At 46.8% G+C, this 24,115-nt stretch overlaps 1 protein-coding gene across 1 annotated transcript in view; it reads left to right on the top strand.

Annotated features, from left to right (window-relative positions):
• The window catches only part of dpp6b (dipeptidyl-peptidase 6b), a 96,255-nt gene that overhangs the window by 54,494 nt on the left and 17,646 nt on the right, over positions 1-24,115 (top strand). Inside the window, exons 3-7 of the mRNA XM_061840198.1 lie at positions 11,909-12,023; positions 17,894-17,992; positions 22,483-22,577; positions 22,664-22,738; positions 22,842-22,894. Coding sequence (XP_061696182.1) covers positions 11,909-12,023; positions 17,894-17,992; positions 22,483-22,577; positions 22,664-22,738; positions 22,842-22,894 — 437 coding nt within the window. The remainder of the gene's footprint in view (positions 1-11,908; positions 12,024-17,893; positions 17,993-22,482; positions 22,578-22,663; positions 22,739-22,841; positions 22,895-24,115) is intronic.

The raw sequence follows: 24,115 nt of genomic DNA, 5'->3' as shown, positions 1-24,115 counted from the left end.
GTAGGTCACATGAATGATTGAACGCTATTTTGACTTGTGCACTTGTCTTTTATTATTAGCACCGCCGCCGCTGCAATTTAGTATTTGACGTTGGCGCAATCGCACAATACAAGCGGCAGGAAGGGCAGGAAGCGTCGGCTCATTATTTTCACCGCCAACAGCGCCAACGATTTTGTGTCCAAGCGGAAGGACGTGCGCGCTTGCGGCTGTCTTTCCTCCACTTGACCAGTGACTTGATTGTCCAATCAGTGTTTGGACTCGGAGACTGCAGATTTGTTTTTTTGTTTTTTTTTTCCCCCGCTTCACTTTGCTTCCAAGCTGCCACTTTGGCGAGGGAGCTCCGAGCTGTTTGGCCGCGAAGCGAGTCAACAAGTCCACATCGAAATGTGCTGTAGTCCCTTCAATTTGAACTCTAGTCACAGCTTGCAAAAAAAAAAAAAAAGGGGGGGGGTGCTTGATTTGGTACTCATATGACTTGAAAATGAATTCCTTCTAAATTCGACACGACACGGACAAAAGTGGTTCACAGCGATGCCGAAGTTAAAGGATTACGGTACTAATATCACCGTTGATGATTGGAAAATCTTGTCGTTTTCCTCCTTATCAGATGTGACCAAAAAATTGGAGCATGCTTGCTTGATGTTGTTGTAGCCAGGCAATCGCATTGTTCAGTCGACTTCTAGTTCCAGGAAGGCAGCCACTTCCTTCGGGTGTTTCCACAGGTCCATTACGGTCAGCGTTAGCGGGACCCGCTGCGCATTTGAAGACGTGCTACGTGTCGTAAGGGCCAATTCTGCATTTCGGGCAGAGGTTGACGATAGTTTTGTCGACACGAGCCATATAGTCAGTGATGACGCAGCTTCGTCCGCAGCAGAGTTGCCATAGTTTGGACCTTGTGGCCCGCGGAAGATGGATTTCGGTTTTGTTCACCACAGGGATGGAGGCACGCACCGGAAAGGAGAGGGATGAAGATTAGCCGAAGTAAAACAGAATACATGTGCGTGAATGAGAGGGGCGGAGGAGGAAGAGTGAAGCTCCGGAGAGAAGAGATGGCGAGGGTGGACGACTTCAAATTCTTGGGGTCTACAATCCAGAGCAATGGAGAGCGTGGTAAGGAAGTGAAGAAACTGGTCCAAGCGGGATGGAAGAGTTGGCCGAAGGTGTCTGGTGTTCTATGTGACAGAATGGATGAAGGGCAAAGTTTACAAAACAGTGTTGAGGCCGGCCATGGTGTACGGATTAGAGACGGTGGACTGGAAGCAGAACTGGAGGTGGCAGAAATGAAGATACTGAGGTTCTCGCTCGGAGTGAGCAGGTTGGATAGGATGAGAAATGAGCTCCTTCGAGGGACAGCCCAAGGGTGGACGTTTTGGAGACAAGGTTGGAGAGAGCAGACTCCGACGGTTTGGACATATTCAGAGGCGAGAGAGTATACTCATATTGGTAGAAGGATGCTGAGGAGGGAGCTGCCAGGCAAAAGAACGAGAGGAAGACCAAAGAAAAGTTGGATGGATGTTGTGAGGGAGGACCTGAGGACGGTGGGTGTTCGAGAGGAAGATGCAGGAAATAGGCTTAGATGGAAAACGAACGGGACAAGCCGAAAGGAAAAGAAGAAGAGGTCGGGTAGCCATTAAGGATAACTACCGGTTTGTCCCAATCTCTGTTCGATAGAGCCTGCGTAAGCTTGATGGCCGAACGCCGTGTCGGTGGGGATGTCTTTGTCGATGTCTTGACGGTATTTCTGGAGGTCAAGGCCAAGTACATCTACCTGATCGACACGTAGCTTCCTCCCTCTCCCTCCTCGTGCCCACCTGGATACGTCCCCAACATCAGCCCACTCCTGGTCGGGGACGACGACGTGGTCCTGGGTGATCTAAAAGCCCATCGCGGTGTTTGCTTGAGAGTCTTCGAAAAGAAACAGATGAAAGAAAACACACCTGAATCGAAATTTCCCAGCGTTGCTATGAAAGAAAAAGAAGCGCCGCAGGCCTCGGTAGTTGAAATTCATGAGCAAAAAATTGTTCTCGTGTTTTCTTGGGTTTTTTTTTTCTTCATACTGGGGTGCTTTTCTATCTGACATTGCACTGATTTTCAACCACATATTATCCCAATATTGTTGTGTATTATAGAGAGGCACGATCTGCCTCATAGTTCCGAGTTTTTTTTTGTTTTCCCCGAGAGTTTTCTCAACGTTTTCATTTTGAAGTCGGCAATTAGCCGTGCAGATCCCACAGTTGTGTCCAGACAACACGTTGTTTCCCTTGGCTCGCCTCGGGCGCCCGTCGACGTTTGCCGAGGTGGACCAGCTGGAGAGACGAGATCTGAAAAAGCCGAGCGGCATAAATTCTTAATCCCTTCTCATGAGCGGCCATGATTTATTGATGCCGCGCCAGAGGAAAAGTTTACCCCCGTGTCCACGAGCCGCCGCTACGACTGGTGTTTCGATCGGAGTCGCGGATCCGGTTTCCCGTGCCGGAATCGAGTTCAAGCCTAACGCACGTATCGCGCGGTTTGGCTAACGTGCATAATTGCCCCCAGGAGTTATTATTCCTCCTAATCCCCGCGCACTGTGCCGGACTGTGGATGTGTTACCAACGGGTGCCGGGGTTCCCTTGGCAACCAGGTACTGAGATCCGGAAAGATCTATTTCACACTTGAGCGGCGAGCAGAGACAAAAGAGATGCTTAGACAAAAGGAAAGTGGGAGGCAGAGCGGATTAGGGAGAGTGGAAAGAAGCTTGACCGGAAAAAGGAGACTTGACTTTTGAAGCGCGAAAATTGTGGCAAATGGATTTGGAGATAAGGTAACGCCCGTGGAGAACTGGAAGCTAATGCTGGGGTTTCGTGGCCGGCGCATCAAAAATGTCTGCTTTCGAGCAGTCGGGCTGAGTTTCAGCAATTCTTGAATGTCGGACAAAAGATTATCATGAGTGATGATTCATGCGGTGTGGGGTGTGTTCCCAGAAATGCGCGAAAAACGCTCGGGGCCCACAATCGTAAATGCTAAACCTGCTCAATGTCGTCGATGCAGACTGCGGGATCGTGACTTGAAATGGAATGCTGGCCAATTCGGATGTAAATGGAAGATTATAGGTATTAATATTGTCAGTTGCCCCGCTTTAACTAGTGTTAAATGTGAGCCGTCACACAGCGAGGACGCGACCGGAATGGAATTTTTACTCACCGGCCTCCCGGCCCGCAGCGCTTGCACTGCAGAGCCACTCGATCGCCGTCTCGGCGCCCACGGACGGCCGTCACACTCCTCTACTGTAAGGAGCTGTGTGTTCGTGTCAGGGTGATGCACTCCAGTGGTGCATTAAAATGTCCTCAGAGTGATGGTTGAATGGCGGGCGCCCATCACGGCAATCTGCTGCTCTATTTCGGGCTCGGCGGCAGGATCCACGACATCGACAGCAGCGTCGCTCCCTGTCGGATATCTGCGATAGCGACCGCGGCGCGTGAATATCTCACGGGGGCAATGCACCAATATGCGCCCAGAAAATCGCTGCAATAAATCATCCTTTCGGCGGGGCTGATGTTTTCCGTGTGTACTCGCTGCTTTCGCGATTGATTTGGAGGACGGCGCGGGGAGAAATATATGTACGTACTGTGATGGAGGTGTTCAAATGGAGCGATCTCACTTCCCGGGAGCTCAACTGGAGTTCTGGTTTTGAAAGTCTTTGTTCGCACATTCTTCTGAATTCATAATTCAGCAAATGCGCACAATAAGTGCCGCGACACCGAGTTTGTTCGCCCCTGACTTGGCAACTGGCCTGGGCGAAGGTCTGTCCATTTTCTGGCCACAGCTGGAGTTCCGCTGTCTGAAAAACCGGCAGGCCAAATTAAGAAAATGTACTTCAGCGGCATGTCGTTGAAGTGCTGCCTTCAAGTGTAAAATGTTGGTATTTTTCATTTTTTTTATGTTTAAAGGGGTTTCGTTTTTTCATTTGATTCTGGGCTCTCTGATGATGAGTAGCTGATCACCTATCCTCATCACCTCGCGCCGCCCTCAGTCGCCATAGTAATGAAATTCCGTACGCCTCGGAAGCGGCTAAAGAGTGGCTCATTTGCAGGAGACGTAAGCAGCCCCCCTCCCAACCCGCCCCCATCGGACCCCGGAGCGAGTAGTTTCAAGTGGTGGATGGTTAGTGTACTGTAACAGGGGAACGGCAGAGACTTTTTATGAAGCGTCCTATCTTGTCGGAGCTCTGTGTCTCTATGCGTTATGCTTGTTACGTCAAAGAAGCCAAACAACAAAATAACTGGCATCTAGCGACGAGCTAATGCTAGCGAGGCCTCCATGGGACCACAAAGAAGACTACAACGAGGACCGTGAGGATTTAGAGGACGCTGGACAAGTGGACACGAGCTAATGCTAGCGATGCGCTAACGCTAGCGAGGCCTACATTGGACCAAAAAGAAGCCTACAACGAGGACTGTGAGGATTTCGAGGACGCTGGACAAGTGGACACGAGCTAACACTAGCAATGAGCTGAAACTAGCGACGAACTAACGCTAGCGATGAGCTAGCACTAGCGAGGCCTATATTGGACCACAAAGAAGAAGACTGCAATGAGGACTGTGAAGATTTAGAGGATGCTGGACAAGTGGACACGAGCTAATGCTAGCGATGATCTAACGCTAGCGACGAGCTAGCACTAGCGAGGCCTCCATGGGACCACAAAGAAGACTACAACGAGGACCGTGAGGATTTAGAGGACGCTGGACAAGTGGACACGAGCTAATGCTAGCGATGCGCTAACGCTAGCGAGGCCTACATTGGACCAAAAAGAAGCCTACAACGAGGACTGTGAGGATTTCGAGGACGCTGGACAAGTGGACACGAGCTAACACTAGCAATGAGCTGAAACTAGCGACGAACTAACGCTAGCGATGAGCTAGCACTAGCGAGGCCTATATTGGACCACAAAGAAGAAGACTGCAATGAGGACTGTGAAGATTTAGAGGATGCTGGACAAGTGGACACGAGCTAATGCTAGCGATGATCTAACGCTAGCGACGAGCTAGCACTAGCGAGGCCTCCATGGGACCACAAAGAAGACTACAACGAGGACCGTGAGAATTTAGAGGACGCTGGACAAGTGGACACGAGCTAATGCTAGCGATGCGCTAACGCTAGCGAGGCCTACATTGGACCAAAAAGAAGACTACAACGAGGACTGTGAGGATTTCGAGGACGCTGGACAAGTGGACACGAGCTAACACTAGCGATGAGCTGAAACTAGCGACGAACTAACGCTAGCGATGAGCTAGCACTAGCGAGGCCTATATTGGACCACAAAGAAGAAGACTGCAATGAGGACTGTGAAGATTTAGAGGATGCTGGACAAGTGGACACGAGCTAATGCTAGCGATGATCTAACGCTAGCCATGAGCTAGCACTAGCGAGGCCTCCATGGGACCACAAAGAAGACTACAACGAGGACCGTGAGGATTTAGAGGACGCTGGACAAGTGGACACGAGCTAATGCTAGCGATGCGCTAACGCTAGCGAGGCCTACATTGGACCAAAAAGAAGACTACAACGAGGACTGTGAGGATTTCGAGGACGCTGGACAAGTGGACACGAGCTAACACTAGCGATAAGCTGAAGCTAGCGACTAACTAACGCTAGCGATGAGCTAGCACTAGCGAGGCCTATATTGGACCACAAAGAAGAAGACTGCAATGAGGACTGTGAAGATTTAGAGGATGCTAGACAAGTGGACACGAGCTAATGCTAGCGATGCGCTAACGCTAGCGAGGCCTACATTGGACCAAAAAGAAGACTACAACGAGGACTGTGAGGATTTCGAGGATGCTGGACAAGTGGACCCGAGCTAACACTAGCGATGAGCTGAAACTAGCGACGAACTAACGCTAGCGATGAGCTAGCACTAGCGAGGCCTACATTGGACCACAAAGAAGAAGACTACAATGAGGACTGTGAAGACTTAGAGGATGCTGGACAAGTGGACACGAGCTAATGCTAGCGATGCGCTAACGCTAGCGAGGCCTACATTGGACCAAAAAGAAGACTACAACGAGGACTGTGAGGATTTCGAGGACGCTGGACAAGTGGACACGAGCTAACACTAGCGATGAGCTGAAACTAGCGACGAACTAACTAACGCTAGCGATGAGCTAGCACTAGCGAGGCCTACATTGGACCACAAAGAAGAAGACTACAATGAGGACTGTGAAGATTTAGAGGATGCTGGACAAGTGGACACGAGCTAATGCTAGCGATGATCTAACGCTAGCGACGAGCTAGCACTAGCCAGGCCTACATTGGACCACAAAGAAGAAGACTACAATGAGGACTGTGAAGACTTAGAGGACCTTGGACAAGTGGGCACAACCCTCAACTTCAACTTGCTCCACTCCTGCCGGGTGAAACACTGCAGGGACATTGTGGTTTGAGTCTCTTTTAGCTCTCTTTGTCTTCTATGTTCACATGGTTTCGGACCCTTACTTTAACTTAACCAAGTGTGAATTGTGTGCCTTGTGTGTTGACTTTGTTCATTTGATTGTCTTTATTTGACTATGTGCAAGTGCAATCTGTAGGCCGGTCCCAAGCCCGGGTAAACGCAGAGGGTTGCGTCAGGACACAAAAGATGACACGCTGCGGCGACCCCTAACGGGACAACCCGAAAGGAAAAGAAGAAGAAGAAACAATGCAACACTTGACACAATAATCCCACCCCCCCTGAAGTCTCACAAACTGTATGCAGTTCCAACCACGTTGACTTCAGACTCTCGGGGCCGACCTGACTCAACACAGCCAACATTTCTTTTTCAGCAAGATATTCTGGTCTTCGTCCATTTACTGACACGCAGACTAATAGCGGCACTTGAAAAGTCTATTATGTGACTAATTGGTTACAGCAGGTAAAACGACTCCAGTGAGTAATGTGCTCGGCTCCCCGTTGGCTTCATTTCGACTGGAGAGTTATTTTTGGGGGAGTTCATTTAGAAAACCAATGTAGTGGTTGAGTTGACGTGTCCTCGCCGTTCTGCGTCATTCCCGGTGACATTGAAAAAGGATCGACTTTTACCGGCAGCGTAAAAGACGGGACGAACACGCACAAATACGACACTGCAACAACAGTTTTGACTTTGGTGGAGGTCAATCATCTTGGCGACAGTTGACTGACAGCTGTTTGTGCTTTGTCCAGTTGTGAGCGCGTGTTGCCATCTTCGCGTGTTTACTGCGGTTTCCACATCATTTAGAACAGTGGTTCCCAAAGTCAACCTGGGCCCGGACCCCCAGTGAATCGTTCAAAAATCTCCCGGACCCCCAACCTCAACTTTCACACAGTTATGCCATTCTGGTACAAAGAAATATCCAATTTTAGTGGGTCACGTGCTCTTGCTTTTTTATATATTTTTTTAATAAATCAAAATGTGGTTCAACACCGGAATGGGCAATTCTCACATCACGATTACCTTCCGGACGATTTCGTTATTTCGTCTTCACGTCTAACAGAGTTGAAAACCCCGCCTCACACTTGTACGTAGTAACGAAGGGAATGTAGTATTCTGCGGCTGATTTGGCGAGTTTTGGGAACAGTTCCAGCCCCTCGCCCCAAAAGGTGCTGTTTGACTTGTTCTCAAATTGTTGACGGATGGCTTCTGAACGACGGAGTTCGTTGAGTTCTTCCTTGCTGATGTCGTCGTCGTGCACCGTGTCAAGATTGAAGGTAAAAGGGTCTTGAACCCATGATTCTTCTTTTCCAGAAGATTCATCGGGTGTGAAATAGTGGTCAAAACTTCCCAAAGACAGAAGAAAAAACGTTTTTTTGGGTCTTTTCTTCAGAAAAATATTTTATTATTACTCTGGCTCAGACATAGTGTCACGGAGCCCCTGGAAAGACTTTTTTCACCCCCTGGGGGTCCGTGGACCCCACTTTAGGAACCACTGATTTAGTGGTCGATCAGATGCACACTTCAACACTACATTTATGCATATTGCATATCAAAATCTCAAACAAGCGACGCATTATTTTCACCCTTTCCAATCAAAGTCAGCAAGGGCAACAATCGTATGCCTTGAATCTGCTCAACGAGATCGAGCACTCTTCTTTGCGTGGGCGGTCCGCAGAGTTTATGATTGTGAAGTGGGATAGACCAGCAGCCAATCAGGAGCTGTTGCTGGACACAAATTTTGGATGCCTCGCGTCACCTGTTGGCTCTCGCATTTCAGCATTGGTACCATGACCGACTTTCGGTTTCGGGAGGGGCGACTCACGATTTCACGATTGTCGGTGAAAATGTCGTTTTGTCCGCGGTGTGCTGTGTAACCTTTTCCTCATCATTTGTGGGGTCTGTCACGTTTTAAAAATGGGTTCAGATGTTAAAAATTGGTAGGTGTGCACCCTGTTAAATGATCTGTACAAGTCCTTCATACTCACACCTCATTAACTCAGTTTGGTGGGCTGCTCATCTGCTTTCGACACACAAAGCAGCTCTAATTAGCTACAAGGACATCAACAGCTGGACCGATAAGCTCGGCCGGCTCCTCTTTTCACCGCGACCACTTCGGTGAGTCAACGAACGTGCGCGTGTTGTACGTCGAGATCGCGGCTATTAAAATATCGGCGGGCCTCGTTGGAATAAAGGTTGCCCTCATAGGGCTGAAATAACTGAAACACTGAGATGGCTCAACAGAAAATGTATCATATCCCCCCCGAATATTTCTGCTTTTTTTTTTTAAAAAAAGAAAAAAAAACTACAGAGTTGCAGCAATACTAGTTTAAGTCCTATATACTGGATGGCCGTTAGCGAGAGAGCTCATGCTATAGAGCTCGTGCACGTGACGTCACCGTTTTCACGGCGCCATATTGGCGTTGAACCGGAGCAGATTTTTCAAATTGCCCGAGACCTGTTGTGCTGTTAGGTTGTCACAACAGACGAGGCAGATATTCAAAGACATCATTCTGTATAATACCAGCTAAAAAGACCAGAAAATATTGATGGATTCCAGCAATTAAAGATGATGGATGCTTAGCACGCCTGTGTAGCGATCATTTCAGGTAGGAATTATTATTCTCAATTTCCAATTACTAAAAAGTATTTATCATGCCAATTTAGCTCATTTGAGAACAATGTATGTTTAAAGAAAAAATAAAAAACTGTCACAGAGGTATACAGAGTTTAACGTGTGGCTGCACTCGCTTCCGTGTACATTCCGTGGAGACGACTCCGTCCTCTTTTTTTTTTTTTTTCCAATCATCGTAAATAAATGCGAGTTTGTGAAAAACCAGGGTTCATTTATTTAAATATTGGTATTTGTATTGAATACTAACTGAAAAGATTGATTGATTGGTTAAAGCGTCGCCGAACACACTTCCGCGTTCACGGGGCATCAACCCGTCACTATGTGCGACTTTTTCCTCATGAGAACAGATCCAGCAACGAAGTATTCGTATGCATCCAGACTTTCGTACGCTTTGCTCTCAAATGAGTCCAATGCGTATTTAAAAAAAGAAAATAAACAGTCTATCGCTGAGAGGTTTACGTAGGTTAACATGTGGCCGCAACACGCTTCCGTGTACGAGGAGCCGACTCGCTGTTGTTCTTTTACCAATCATAGGTAATGAATGAGTGTTTGTGTAAAACCAGGGGTCATTTATTTAAATACTGGTATTTGTATTGAATACTAGCTGAAAAGATCGATGGATTCCGGTAAAGGTTAACGTGTGGCCGAACACGCTTCCGCGTTCACGAGCCGTCCGTCACTATGTAGGATTTATTCCCGATTCAGCAACGAGATATTTGTGTGCGACCAGACTTTTCTACGCTTTCAAACTTTTCCGTGTAAATCTGGACAACTTACTCACCAGATCCACGTATAGATCCAGTTGTCCAAGACCAACAGAAGCGAATTAACAGTCCAATTTCTTATCGGTGAAAACGTAGACTTTAGCATTAAATACGCGTCCTCTATGCCGAGTTTATCTAATTTTTCCACATACCTTCGTTTGTTTTCACCTTCTAAACGTCCAACGGTATCGGACAAGACTTCGTGCCGTCGTGCGATGAGACATATTTTCGTGTCGTCTCCAACCGACTTAGCATTGAACAATGCTTTGCTTGACCGGCAATATGGCGACGTAAACAAAAGACGTAGTCGCCCGAGCTCTATTGGCATCTAAAATAATATCTGGGATCTGATTTAACTTGAAACTGATCAGATCAGATCAGATGTGTGTGAGCTGACACGTCAGATCTAGATGAAGACCATTAGTCACGCCAGAGCGACACCTGACAGGAGACGGTTCCTTTTTTTCTTTCTTTCTTTCTTTCTTACCGTTCCGTCGACTCGGCTTCACTCTTAATGGCTCCCGGTGCCACTCACTCGCATGCCGCCAAAAATAGCCGAGGATGAGTGAGCCGACACGTGCCGTGGGGAAACAAACGGGTTGCACAGCAGGAAAGCTTCTCGTTTGATTTAAAAGGCACACAATAGCGCAAAAGTATGTTTGCATTTCGAGCTCGTGGATTGTTTTCCGTTGCTAGTTGTAAGTGATAATGCTCTGTATTAACTATTAATCAAATTGCTAATCTGGAAATCTCGCCGGGGGGGTTGGCCCCGTGCAGAATCCTTCAGGAAAATATCCATGTGTGGTTGAGGACCACAAGGACAGTTCAGATTTTATAAAGTTGACCTCCGTCTGAAGTCATTCCAGCAAAGCTTCTAATGTTTGTCGGGCCATTAAACCACACGTTATAGTTGAATCAAAGTAGATGAGACCGATCTTAAAAACGAGTGCGTATCGCTCTCGGAGCGCCACCAAGTGTCCAGTGCAGGGCGGTACGTGGTGCCGAGCGCAGCGGAGGGATGATCGACCACCGCTCGCGACGCGCTGGTATGTGTCCAGAAAGCAAAGCCGCCTTCTGATCTTCCTGCACGGGCGCACTCGCGGAACTCCAAATAAACTTCAACCGGGAAGACGCAATACGACAATACAGTAATTGCTACTGCATTTGACGAGGACCTTGATTTTTCTAATTAACATGTTCTAGTTTTGTAATATTCTGATTGGGATGCAGCACACTCGATACAACCATCCATCCATCTATCTGTTTTTTGAGCCGCTTATCCTCACGAGGGTCACAGGAGTGCCGGAGCCAATCCCAGATATCATCAGGTTGGAGGCGGGCTACACCCTGAACCGGTTGCCATCCAATTTGGCACTTGGACGCAGACAGCAGTCACAATCACACCTTGGGGCAATTTAGGCCGACATAACTTAAAACTCAATTTTTCGAGTCACTTATCTGTTATTTTAACACTGACAACCATAAGAGGGCGCTCTAGGCCCATGCAGCTGATGACGGACGCAGAGCGCAGCTTCCGGGTGAACCCGTCGCGCAACTTTCCGGGAAGCCGTTGACGAAGCCAAATAATTTTCTAAATCGGCTACATGATGAAATGGAACGGTCGTCAAGCGCCCCGCCGACATAACTTCAACTCTGTTCCATCCATCCATTTTCTTTGCCGCTTATCCTCACAGAGTGGCGGGGGCCACTGGAGCCTGTCCCGGCTGTCAACGGCCAGGAGGCGGGGTACACCCAGAACTGCTTTCTAGCCAATCTCAGGGGACATCGAAACAAACAGTCGGACTCACAATCACACCTCGGGGCAATTTTAGAGTGTCCAATTGATGTTTTTGGGATGTGGGAAGGAAACCGGAGAGCCCACCCGGAGAAAAGCCACGCAGGCTCGGGGAGAACATGCAAACTCTCCATCGGCCTGCCGGGATTGAACCCGTGTCCTCACTACGGTTTTACTTGATTTATGATAAGCTTGTGCTCCTTTTTTCGGAGCTGTGCGCGCGCATTTAGGCTGATGTAAGATCACGTTGGTGTGTACAATGTCCGTAACGCGTGATGTCGTTGATCAGGACCTGGTGGGCAGCGCGCCGCCACAGAGGAACTGGAAAGGAATCGCCATCGCCCTGCTGGTCATCCTCGTCATCTGCTCCCTGATCGTCACCTCCGTCATCCTGCTGACCCCTCGTACGTAGGCCAAGCGCACCCACACAATTGCCGCTCCTTCCCCTTGCTCCGGAAATCCGATAATCCTGACTTTTTTTTTTTTTCTTTCGTCTTTTACCAGACGAAAAAGTTCATGCGAAAGTGAATGCAGTCCAAACAAAAATACACAGTAATCAATGTCGATGATCAAAAATGATTCTGCTTTATGCTTCTGTTATTACTTGCATAACTTGTGCTTAACAAATTGATTTCAAAATGTTGCAGTTAAAACAATCAAGGAGGAAATGCATCGATGACGAGGCTTTTATTTTGAAGTTGAGTCCGCCTTACCGTTACAATCGGCTTTTTGATTTCGGCTGCCCTGAGGGAAGTTTACATATTTATTATTTGTTGCCACCAACGACAACCGGACATCGTCCCAAAATCATGTTCAATCGCTCATTTAATTACACTGTTTATGAAATGGCAGTATGTGGGGGAAATTGTGACATCACTTCCTCCTTCAGCGGATCGATGGGCATGTCACGTTTATTTTCACAACTTTCTTCACACGCGAAAATCATAAATATGGCGCCCACGTAGGAGAGTAGATGTGCTTTTTTAAACCATTTCAGTCGAATACTTTGTATGTGTAAAGTACGCAGCAGCAGATGTGTCGTCACAGAAAGTTTTGAAATCAAAGATTTATTTGTCTTCTGATTTCACTTACTGGTTATTATGTATTTTAGGTTCACCCTAAAATGTGACCCAAAAGCCAACAATTCTTAGAACCCAAGTACCGTATTTCCCGCACTATAAGGCGCACCGAAAAGCCTTTCATTTTCTCAAAAGCCGACGGTGCGCCTTATAATCAGGTGCGGCTTATATATGAACCAATATTGATCCTTTAGTGAGGCCCATCTTATGGATGCATAACGTAACCCCAGCCTCTACTGTACCGTCTATTCTATGCGCCTTATAATGCGGTGCGCCTTATATACGGGCGTGGGGGAGTTTTGAAACAGGCCATTCATTGAAGGTGCGCCTTATAATGCGGTGCGCCTTATAGTGTGAAAAATACGGTTATTCCGATCGCTCGGCATTAGCGAAGATCTGAGCTATTCTGAGTGTGGTACCGGTTTTACTCGAACTTTCTTCTTTCAACTTTTTCGGTGTGACTGCTCAGATTCAACACTGGCGAGGTTTTTTTTTTTTTTTTTTTTTACATGATTACGACCTGATTCCCCATCCGAAAGAAGCTAATGTTGAACGGAGATGACGGCCTTTTGTCAAACTGGTGCAGCTTTTATCTTTAAAAAAATAAAAAAAAAACTTTTGTGGAGCTCTCGCTCGTCAGCCGGTCTCCCGCCGGAGGCTGATGACACGCTAGCACGCGTTTACGTGGGGAAACCTGACAAAAGAGCTCCTCTTTTTCAGCGACTTTCTCAACTCCGGGCCACTAAAAGCCGCCACAAAAGACCCCCCCCCCCCCCCCCGTCAGCCCTCCCCCCCCCTTCTCTTTGTGATGGTCTGCGCCACTCGTCGCTTGTGTCGAGAACCGCAGTGCCGATGCGACGAGATCGATAGGTCGATCGCAATGAGAGCTCTCTTTCGTCTGCCCGCGTCTTAAAATTGCTCACCGATGGATGGCAATGGTAGGCAACATATGGGTTGAGGGCAACATACCAGCCCGCTCTGTCCTTTTAATCCTGCTCGAAAATTTGGCATATGAAGTGACAAATTGTGCACATTTGCCATTAGGTCCACATGGTATCATTTTTTTTCCATATGCTCTACACACACAAAGACATTTTTCGATCTATTTTACATTTCATTGTTTTAAAACACATTGTTAAAGCCCCACTGTCATGCCTATAAACATTCTAAAACAGATATTGGAAGGAAAAATGCAAATAGCATTATTCACTTCAATGTCCATACGAAAAAATAAATATGCGCGGAGAGGGCGTCATCCATGCGCAAAGTTGTGGAAATCTCACTCGAGCCATATCGCCTGCAACGTCATCAGCGGATGTTACACCGGGACATTCGCCATTGAAAAACATGTCGTGGCGCCTGCTATGGGAGAGGAACAGCAGAGATTTTCGGATTTTTCCGACACGGAAGCTCTTTACGAAGAACATCTCACAATTGAGTGAAGTGACCGGGGCAATATTACCCCATCGTTTCAAGCTATATTTAGATGATATGCGGATCACTTTTAACTAACAACATACTCTCAGACAGTATGTATGAGCCACCCCGGCCGAAGCTGTACGTGGCGCCGACGGGCACATCGACACATTTAGCAACCCTGACTTATGTATGCAGATCTTTTGTTCCATTCCCCCCCCACCCCGCTGCCCCCATTGTTTATTTTAGTAGCTCTCTACACGTTTGTGCTTTGCACCTGTGCAATCCATTTTTTCACGACAAACCGGTTCTTTTTGATAAGTAAAATAATGAATCCATCCTCCCGCGCCTTTGAACAATATCCAGCAATACAACGAGCCGGCATTTTGGCTAACACGAAGGAACAACGAGCTACCTTCCCGCAGGTAAAACTGCTATAAACGCATGAACCCGCTTGAGTGGGCGTCTGCTAATAATGTCACTTCCTGCTTCATCTCCAAAACTGATCCCGGGCGGGAGTTGCAAAAAGCCAAAATCATGTTGTGTGGTGAAAAAACGGATTGGTCCATACCGGCTGCCTCAAACCCCCCCCCCCTCCCCATTAATAACATACTAAAAATCATGCATTTCATGACAGTGGGGCTTTCAGCAACATATATGTGATTAAATGCGGTTAAATCCAAAATAATGATCCACTTTTTTTCCACCCAGGAAACATCCAAGTGAGGCATTCATACAAGATGAAGAAAAGTTATCCAAACATAATCAGATATATGCGTTATATCACTGGTTGATATTCTGTGCATCCAAGAGAGCAGGTGGAAAGGTAGTAAGGCGAGAAGTTTGGGAGCAGGGTTTAAATTATTCTACCACGGAGTAGATGGGAAGAGAAATGGAGGAGGGATTGTTTTAAAGGAAGATCTGGCTAAAAATGTCCTGGAGGTGAAAAGAGTATCAGATCGCGTGATGAGACTAAAATTTGAAATTGAGGGTGTTATGCATAATGTGGTTAGCGGCTATGCCCCACGGCTAGGATGTGACCTAGAGTTGAAAGAGAAATTCTGGAAGGAACTAGACGAAGTAGTTCTGAGCATCCCAGACAGCGAGAGAGTTGTGATTGGTGCAGATTGTAAAGGAAACAGGGGCGATGAAGAAGTGATGGGTAAGTACGGCATCCAGGAAAGGAACTTTGGGGGACAGATGGTGGTGGACTTTGCAAAAAGGATTGAGATGGCTGTAGTGAACTCTTATTTCCAGAAGAGGGAGGAACATATAGTGACCTACAAGAGCGGAGGTAGAACCACGCAGGTAGATTATATTTTGTGCAGACGATGTAATCTGAAGGAGGTTACTGACTGTAAAGTAGTGGTAGGGGAGAGTGTAGCTCGACAGCATAGGATGGTAGTATGTAGGATGACTCTGGTGGTGGGTAGGAAGATTAAGAAGACAAAGGTAGAGCAGAGAACCATGTGGTGGAAGCTGAGAAAGGAAGAATGCTGTGCGGCCTTCCGGAAAGAGGTGAGACAGGCTCTCGATGGACAACCGAAGCTCCCGGAAGACTGCAAAGGTGATCAGAGAGACAGGCAGGAGAGTACTTGGTGTGTCATCTGGTAGGAAAGGGGAGAAGGAGACTTGGTGGTGGAAAACCAAAATACAGGGAGTCATACAAGGAAAGAGATTAGCGAAGAAGAAGTGGGATACTGAGAGGACTGAGGAGAGGCGAAAGGAGTACATCGAGATGCGACGTAGGGCAAAGGTAGAGGTGGCGAAGGCTAAAGAAGAGGCACACGAAGACATGTACACCAGGTTGGACACGAAAGAAGGAGAAAAGGATCTCTACAGGTTGGCCAGACAGCGGGATAGAGATGGGAAGGATGTGCAGCAGGTCAGGGTGATTAAGGATAGAGATGGAAATGTGTTGACTGGTGCCGGTAGTGTGCTAAATAGATGGAAAGAATACTTTGAGAAGTTGATGAATGGGGAAAATGAGAGAGAAGGACGAGTTGAAGAGGCAAGAGTGAAGGACCAGGAAGTGGAAATGATTACTAAGGGGGAAGTCAGAAAGGCATTACAAAGGATGAAAAATGGGAAGGCAGTTGGTCCTGATGACATACCGGTAGAGGTATGGAAGCAATTTGGAGAGATGGCTGTGGAGTTTTTGACCAACTTATTCAACAGAATACTAGCGGGCGAAAAGATGCCTGAAGAATGGAGGAAAAGTGTTCTAGTTCCCATTTTTAAGAACAAAGGGGATGTTCAGAGCTGTGGGAACTATAGCGGAATAAAGTTGATGAGCCACACAATGAAGTTATGGGAAAGAGTAGTGGAGGCTAGACTCAGGACAGAAGCAAGTATCTGCGAGCAACAGTATGGTTTCATGCCTAGAAAGAGTACCACAGATGCATTATTTGCCTTGAGGATGCTCGTGGAAAAGTACAGAGAAGGTCAGAAGGAGCTACATTGTGTCTTTGTGGATCTAGAGAAAGCCTATGACAGAGTACCAAGAGAGGAACTGTGGTACTGCATGCGTAAGTCTGGTGTGGCAGAGAAGTACGTTAAAATAGTACAGGACATGTATGACGGCAGCAGAACAATGGCGAGGTGTACCGTAGGTGTGACAGAAGAATTTAAGGGAGAGGTGGGACTGCATCAGGGATCCCCTCTGAGCCCCTTCCTGTTTGCTGCGGTAATGGATAGGCTGACAGATGAGGTTAGACTGGAATCCCCTTGGACCGTGATGTTCGCAGATGATATTGTGATATGCAGTGAAAGCAGGGAGCATGCAGAGGAACAATTAGAAAGATGGAGGCACCCACTGGAAAGGAGAGGAATGAAGATTAGCCGAAGCAAAATATGTAATATATGTGCGTGAATGAGAAAAGTGGAGGGGGAAGAGTGAGGCTACAGGGAGAAGAGATGGCGAGGGTGGACGACTTCAAATATTTAGGGTCAACTATCCAGAGCAGTGGTGAGCGTGGTAAGGAAGTGAAGAAACGGGTCCAAGCCGGGTGGAACAGTTGGCGGAAGGTGTCTGGTGTTCTACGTGACAGAAGAGACTCCGCTAGGATGAAGGGCAAAGTTTACAAAACAGTGGTGAGGCCGGCCATGATGTACGGATCAGAGACGGTGGCACTGAAGAGACAACAGGAAGCAGAAATGGAGGTGGCAGAAATGAAGATGCTGAGGTTCTCGAGGTTGGATAGGATTAGAAATGAGGTCATTCGAGGGACAGCTAACGTTGGATGTTTTGGAGACAAGATTCGAGAGAGCCGACTTCGATGGTTTGGACACGTCCAGAGGCGAGAGAGTGAGTATATTGGTTGGAGGATGGTAAGGATGGAGCTGCCAAGGAAGAGAGAGCGAGAGAGAGGAAGACCAAAGAGAAGGTTGATGGATGCTCTGAGGGAAGACAGGAGGGCAGTTGGGGTTCGAGAGGAACATGCAAGAGATGGGCTTAGATGGCAAAAGATGACACGCTGTGGCCACCCCTAACGGGACAAGCCGAAAGGAAAAGAAGATCACTGTGTAGTACACAGTCTAACATTTCATGTCATCTTGACAGCAGAAGAAAAAGTGACACCTTGGAAAAAATGAAATTTGCATGAGAAAGGTTCTCCCCTAGTTTCGGAGCCTCCAACTTGTAAAAGTTTTTTGAAATGTTAATGTGATGTCACAGAAGCGACTCGAAGCTTTCCACCCCCCGCCCACCCCCCCCGGACGCGCGGCGACGCCGTTGGCACCTTCCGGTCGCCGCTTTTCATTTTCCCTTCGCTCGACAGGCGAAGATGACAGCCTGGCCCTCAAGAAGAAGGTCGGCCTGGACGACGTCTTCGGTCCGGACCTCCGCGTCCACGACCCCGATGCCGTGTGGCTCAGCGGTGAGTTGGACGAGAGCAGAGATATCAAGAAATATGATGACCCCCCCCCCCCCCCCCATTGTGTTTTTTTTTTTTTATTGTTCCATAAGGCAGACAAGTTCTTTCTTGGGCTGGCTGGGATATTTCATCGTATGGCAGAATTCACAATCAAATATAAATATGTCCGGGAAGCCTTCCAAATGAGACGGAAGCGTGCCAAATAATATCTTGAAGGTCCGACTAATCTGTTTTGCCAACAAATTTCTCCGCTGGAGTCAGGAAGTGAATTGTTTTCTTTAGAAAATAAAGGCCAGCAATTCATTGGATCTTATTGGGATCATCAAAACAATTTGAAGTGCATGTCAGGAAAAAAGTAAAAAAGTAATTAAAAAATGTTGTACGTAATTTTAAATAATTATTTAATTATAATTATTATATATTATTATATAAAAATTATTACATTAGGATCTAAAATATATTTTGAAATAAAATAAATAAATGAATTGAGTATTCTTTATGATGTCATGTTAATGATTTTATATGTTTAAAAATTTAATTCAAATTTGGTGCAGCTGAAGAGCGTTGGCCTCACAGTTCTGAGGTCGAGGGTTCAATCCCTGTCTGGGCACTTCGGTTTCCTCCCACATCCAAAAAACACGTGACATTAATTGGGGCTCGGCGTGATTGCGAGTACGACTCTTGTCTGTCTCCACGTGCCCCGCGATTGCCTGGCGACCGGTTCAGGGTGTACCCCGCCTTCTGCCCGATGACGTCTGGGTTTGGCTCCAGTACTACCCGCGACCCTCGTGAGGATAAACACGTCAGAAAATGAGGTGGATGAATGAAAAACTAAAGAAATATTTTCACATTTGAAAAATTTGCAAAAATTTTACCGTTAAGGTCCAGGAGAATTTACCATAATTCCCGGCCTACAGAGCGCACCTGGTTATAAGCCTCACCCAGTACATTTGTAGAGGAAATACTATTTGGTACATACAGCCGTGTAAAAGCCGCAAGTGCCCACATTGAAACCGACGTTGGAACACGAGATATTCATACAGAAAGTCGGTACACAGAGAGTTTAACGCTAGCGCCGCCGCGCTAATGCTAATGCCGCCGCTCTAACGGGGGGCGGTTAAAAAAAAAAAAACATACTGGTAAAAATCAGTGAGACACTGCGATCACACACTAGCGCAGCGCTAACGCCAGCGCAGCACTAACACGGCCGGTTAAAACAAAACCTACCGGTAAAAGTCACTCCCTCAGCACGTATATTCCACCGGTCTCACTCTTACCTTTTCCGCTCGAGTACCCGCTTGCGACCGTTAGAAAAAAAAAAAATGGAATTGTTTTTAAAGCCCCTTTTTGTAACACTGCTTAGGAATACATACGACAACGCTCGACGAATGCTTGACGTGCATTTGACGAGCGCTTGACAAACATTTTACGTTCGCTTGACAAACATTTGTCGTATGCTTGACGAACGCTTAATCGAGTCCCCAAATGTCGATCGTACGCGCGTGAAAATGGTGGAGCACACGTCCGGGTGTGCCGTTGACTTATGGATGAACATTGCAAATCAAAGATGGTACCACAAATATTCTCAGTTGATGTAAATTTTACATTGTGAATTTCATCCACTTGGATTGAAGACAAATACGGTGAGCGTGGAATCTCCACACAGAAGACCAGAGCAGGGATTTGAACCCGGAACCTCAGATTTGTGAGGCAAGGCACTATTTTATTTGTCTGTGTTGCTAAATTACGAAATACTCGGAACAAGTTGGGGTAAAGGTTCTTTACAAATGTTCCGATCGTGTATTCCACACGTTGCGGGCATATCGACGCGTGTCAAGGATGATAAAACGCGCCTCAATCACGAGGCTGACGAAAATCTTCTCAGCGTCTGACGAAACCATCGGGACACGGCGTCCCGCCTCGCAGTTGAAAGCAATCCGGTCCCGTTCGCGACCTTCCGTCCTCAGCGGCCGGCGTCGATATTTTCGCCGGCACGCCGCTGACGCCCGCCGGGCCGCTTCTTGCCTCACTCGGCTTCGGACTCACCTCCGACTCGCGCGAAGACGACGGGGGGAGCGTTTCGCAGTCACGCTCGTCTGCACCACAAAGACGAGACGGCGAATGTGACGCGCTCCGACGGGCGTGTTGCGCTATCAATAGGCGACATCTGGGACTTAATCTGGTTTAATCCGATGCAAATCTACTTTAAATACAAACAGAACGGAAGTTTGGCAAGTGGAACAATCGGTGACACTCTGCCTGACACCCCCCCGCTCACATCCCCTACTGTGCAAAGGATTTACTTCATTACTTTAAGAGCACCAAATCGCACATTTAATCCCACAAATGAGAGCAATTTCACGGTGTGAAATACATTTCTTTAATACCTGGCCAGATCTTCGTTGCTTCTTGTCGCGGCTTCAAGCGTTCACGGGTTGTCGTTCCGTAGCAGAGGAAGAAATCTGCTGAGCGCAATTTCCGGCCTATAAGCCGCGACTTTTTTTCACACGCTTTCGACCCAGCGGTTTATGCGGTGATGCGGCTTATTTGTCCATTTTTTCCTAACGGACGCAAGGGGGCACTCGAGCGGAAAAGGTGGAATACGTGTGCTGAGGGAGTGACTTTTACCGGGAAGTTTTGCTTTAACCGGCCACGTTAGCGCTGCGCTAGCGTTAGCCAATTAATGTTGCGTGTTTTTGGGAAGCGGGAGGAAACCGGATTGCCCGGAGAAAAGCGACACAGGCAGGGCAGGGATTGAACCCGCACGTGACGTCGCGCTTGCTCGTCCGGGTACTTGACCGCCGTCGTTGCAGACAAGCAGTCAGCTGTCCGTCGTCATTGCCAGATTTTTGTTGCATTTACAGATGTGGAAATCGCAAAAATGGCGAGCTTGGGAAGCGATTTTTCCGTGTTCCATAGATTAGATCGCATGAAGGAGAAGATGCAAGATGAGTTATCGAAAAAACGGCAACAAAAGCGGCTTGCAAATGTACAACGTGCAGATCTGAACGAAGTTCGAGTACGCGAGAGAAATGGTTGTTTGAAAGTCTGTTCTGATCATTTTGTAAGCGGTTAGCATGTGTATTTCTAGCGTCCGGATATTTTACTTCAGGGAAGTCTTTCAGATCCTTTGAAAGTACGTCGTCGTGGAGAGTACACGGATGGATATCTTCACAGAGAGCCGAGATCATCGAGTGAATTAAAGTAGGCAGAAAGCATCCGCCGCTAGCCGCTTCCACGTACGTCTACGACGCCTCGCTTGTCTGTCGGAATGGCGGCGACGCTAGCGTGTTACTGCCGTGTCTCACTGATTTTTACCAATATGTTTTTTTTTTCAACCGGCCCTGTTAGAGAGGCGGCGCTAGCATTAGCGTTAGTGCGATAGCGTTAGTGCGGCGGCGCTGCTAGCATTAGCGTGATGGCGCAAGCATTAAACTCTCTTTGTACCGTCTCTCTTTGTAAATATCTCATGTTTCAATGTGCGTTTCAATGTGGGCACTTGCGGCTTTAAACACGGCTGTGGCGTTTGTATATACCAAATGGTATTTCCTTTACAAATCTACAAGGTGAGGCTTATAACCAGGTGCGCTCTGTCGGCCGGGAATTACGGTAGTTTTGGAATCAGAAATCCAGCGTCGTGGCTTTTTCAACTATTGTTGTTTGGTAACACAAAAAATGCTCGAAATATATCTCAACGTTATATGAAATTTTAGTACAGATTTGAATAAAATCCTGAAAGTTGATATACATGATTTGCCTCTGCGGGCCGCATAAAATCATCGAATGGGCCGGAATTGGCCCCCGGGCCTCGATTTTTGAGATATGTGGTCAACAAAAATTGCACCTTCATTACTAAATTACGAGTCAATTTTAACGGTACATTCAATTTATCGAGTCAAAACAATCCAAATTTGACTTTATTTTTGATTCCGTTTTGGGGAAACGCATCTCTGATCAATTAAATATAATTATATGATATTTAATCGTGAAGCAGGTACATATGTATTGGTTTATTTTGACTGTTATGTCAAGCAGAAAGGACTATTTGTATCCCTTAAATGCCAGAACAGTTTTATTTTGCCACAATGGTGTTTTTTTTTTTTTTTTGTATTCGGGTGGATTTTTATTAAAAATTGGGTCACCCGAAGCAAAGTTTGTAAGGGGAGTCAAAAGGTAACAAAATAATAAAGGAAGAGAAGGACAGAAAGACGGGACATTAGCTGGAAGAAAGATGAGGAAAATAAATTATTGTATGCCTACCTCGTGCCCGAGACAGGACAGGACAGGACAGGACAGGAACGGGAACTGGACAGGGACGGGAGGGGAAGCCTGCAGGACGAAATTCGTGCACCCGACTGCAAGATTTGTGCTGGGAGTGGCTACGTAAATGACAAATGTCTTGTTTCGCATTGTTAGGAGTTATTTATTGCAATAAATGAGCGCACGACGCCGCGCGGATAAATCCCAGACGATATTTTATTTCATGGGCGCAGGCAACGAGCTGCTGTATCGCACGAGAGACGGCGACGTGGTCAAGCTTAACGTGGACACGGAGGAGAAACGCGTCGTCGTGCCAAACCAGATGTTTGTGAGTTCGCCGCCCAAGTCCACCCAGGGACACGTCTCACTTCGAATGCTGCGGGGTTGTCATGTCTTCCGGTGTTCCCGATCCAGGAAAGGTCCAAGGCCGCCAGGTACCAAGTCTCACCTGACCTGCAGCAAGTCCTCTTCGCCTTCGACTTGAAACTGGTGAAAACGGCAGCGGCTTTCCTCCAACTGCAGCTTTTCCCCTCCGGAATTTTTCAGCGTATGATTTTTTTTTTTTTTTTTTTTGTTTTCAATTTCCAAACAGATCTATCAGCACTCCTACGTGGCCAAGTACATCATTTACAGCCTTGTAACACAGTAAGACCTTTTTTTTTTTTTTTTAATTACTGTCATTTCCGGCCTACAACCCTGCGATTTATGCCGTGATCCGGCTAATTTGTGCATTTTATCTCACGGCCGCAAGGAAAAGGTAATAATGAGACCAGTGGAATATATGTGTCGAGGAAGTGACTTTTACTGGCCCTGTTAGCGTGCGCTAGCGTGTTGCTGCCGTGTCACTGGCATGTCTCAGTGATATTTACCAGTAAGTTTTATTTTAATCGGCCCTGTTAGCGCTAGCACGGCGCTAGGGTTAGTGCTAGCTTTAGCACAGCGCTAGTGTTAGCACTATCTTTAGCGCGGCGCTAGCGTTAATCTCTTTCTGTGTACCGTCTTTCTTTCTAAATGTCTAGGCGGGGAATTACGGTACAAAAAAAAAGATATACTGGTTCTCACGCACGCTTCCTGTCTCATCCCCGACATTTCAAGTTTTCAGAGGTGTTTTTTTTTCCTGCTGGGCTCCCCCTACAGCTGAGATTTGCAATTTAATTTTAAGTCTTCAAGCCGGAGAAGTTAATCACATATCAGACAAAAATTTGCTTCCTTGAGAGCTCACTAAAAAGATATTTGGGGATATTTGGGGGAATGCAAATTATTTGCTGGAATGATTTGAAGACAAGCCGCGCAATAAGGACACTGCATTTGCATCTTTATAATAATTTTGCAGCATGTTGGAATCCTAAAAAATGTTTTCCTTTCCATATGATTTTTATTTTTTTTTTAAAGTATAAAGCCTCAGTTCTCACATGTCCCCGTTTTTTAACAAATTGGTTTTCTAATGAAAATTTCGAGATTTTTTTCGCTTCCGTTTTCAAACAAAAATCGGTACTCGAACGCCCCCGACAAAACCCGGAAATGACATAACGCGCACAGCGCAACCAGCGCACTTTTGTTATTCTGTACAACGCAGCCTCTGTACACAGACGTGTCCCGGTAGTGACTGTTGTTTTTCTTCTTATGGAGGACGACCGTATTAACCCCCAATCATGGCTCCAAAGAAGGAAAGTTGCTTGTTTAAAGTTATTCTGCACTTTTGTTAGTAAAAAAAAAACTTTACAAGGCTGGGGGCCGAGTCGCTACGGATACGGCAACGCACTCCCACCCTCGCGTACTCTACTACTAAAGCATACATTTTACGCAAAAAATAAATATATTTCTTAAATTATTTCATTATATAAAGTATTTAAACTATACATGTAT

This window comes from Syngnathoides biaculeatus, chromosome 13 (assembly GCF_019802595.1).
Source record: "Syngnathoides biaculeatus isolate LvHL_M chromosome 13, ASM1980259v1, whole genome shotgun sequence".
NCBI classification, from domain to species: Eukaryota; Metazoa; Chordata; class Actinopteri; order Syngnathiformes; family Syngnathidae; genus Syngnathoides; species Syngnathoides biaculeatus.
This window is presented reverse-complemented; position numbering and strand designations above follow the sequence as displayed.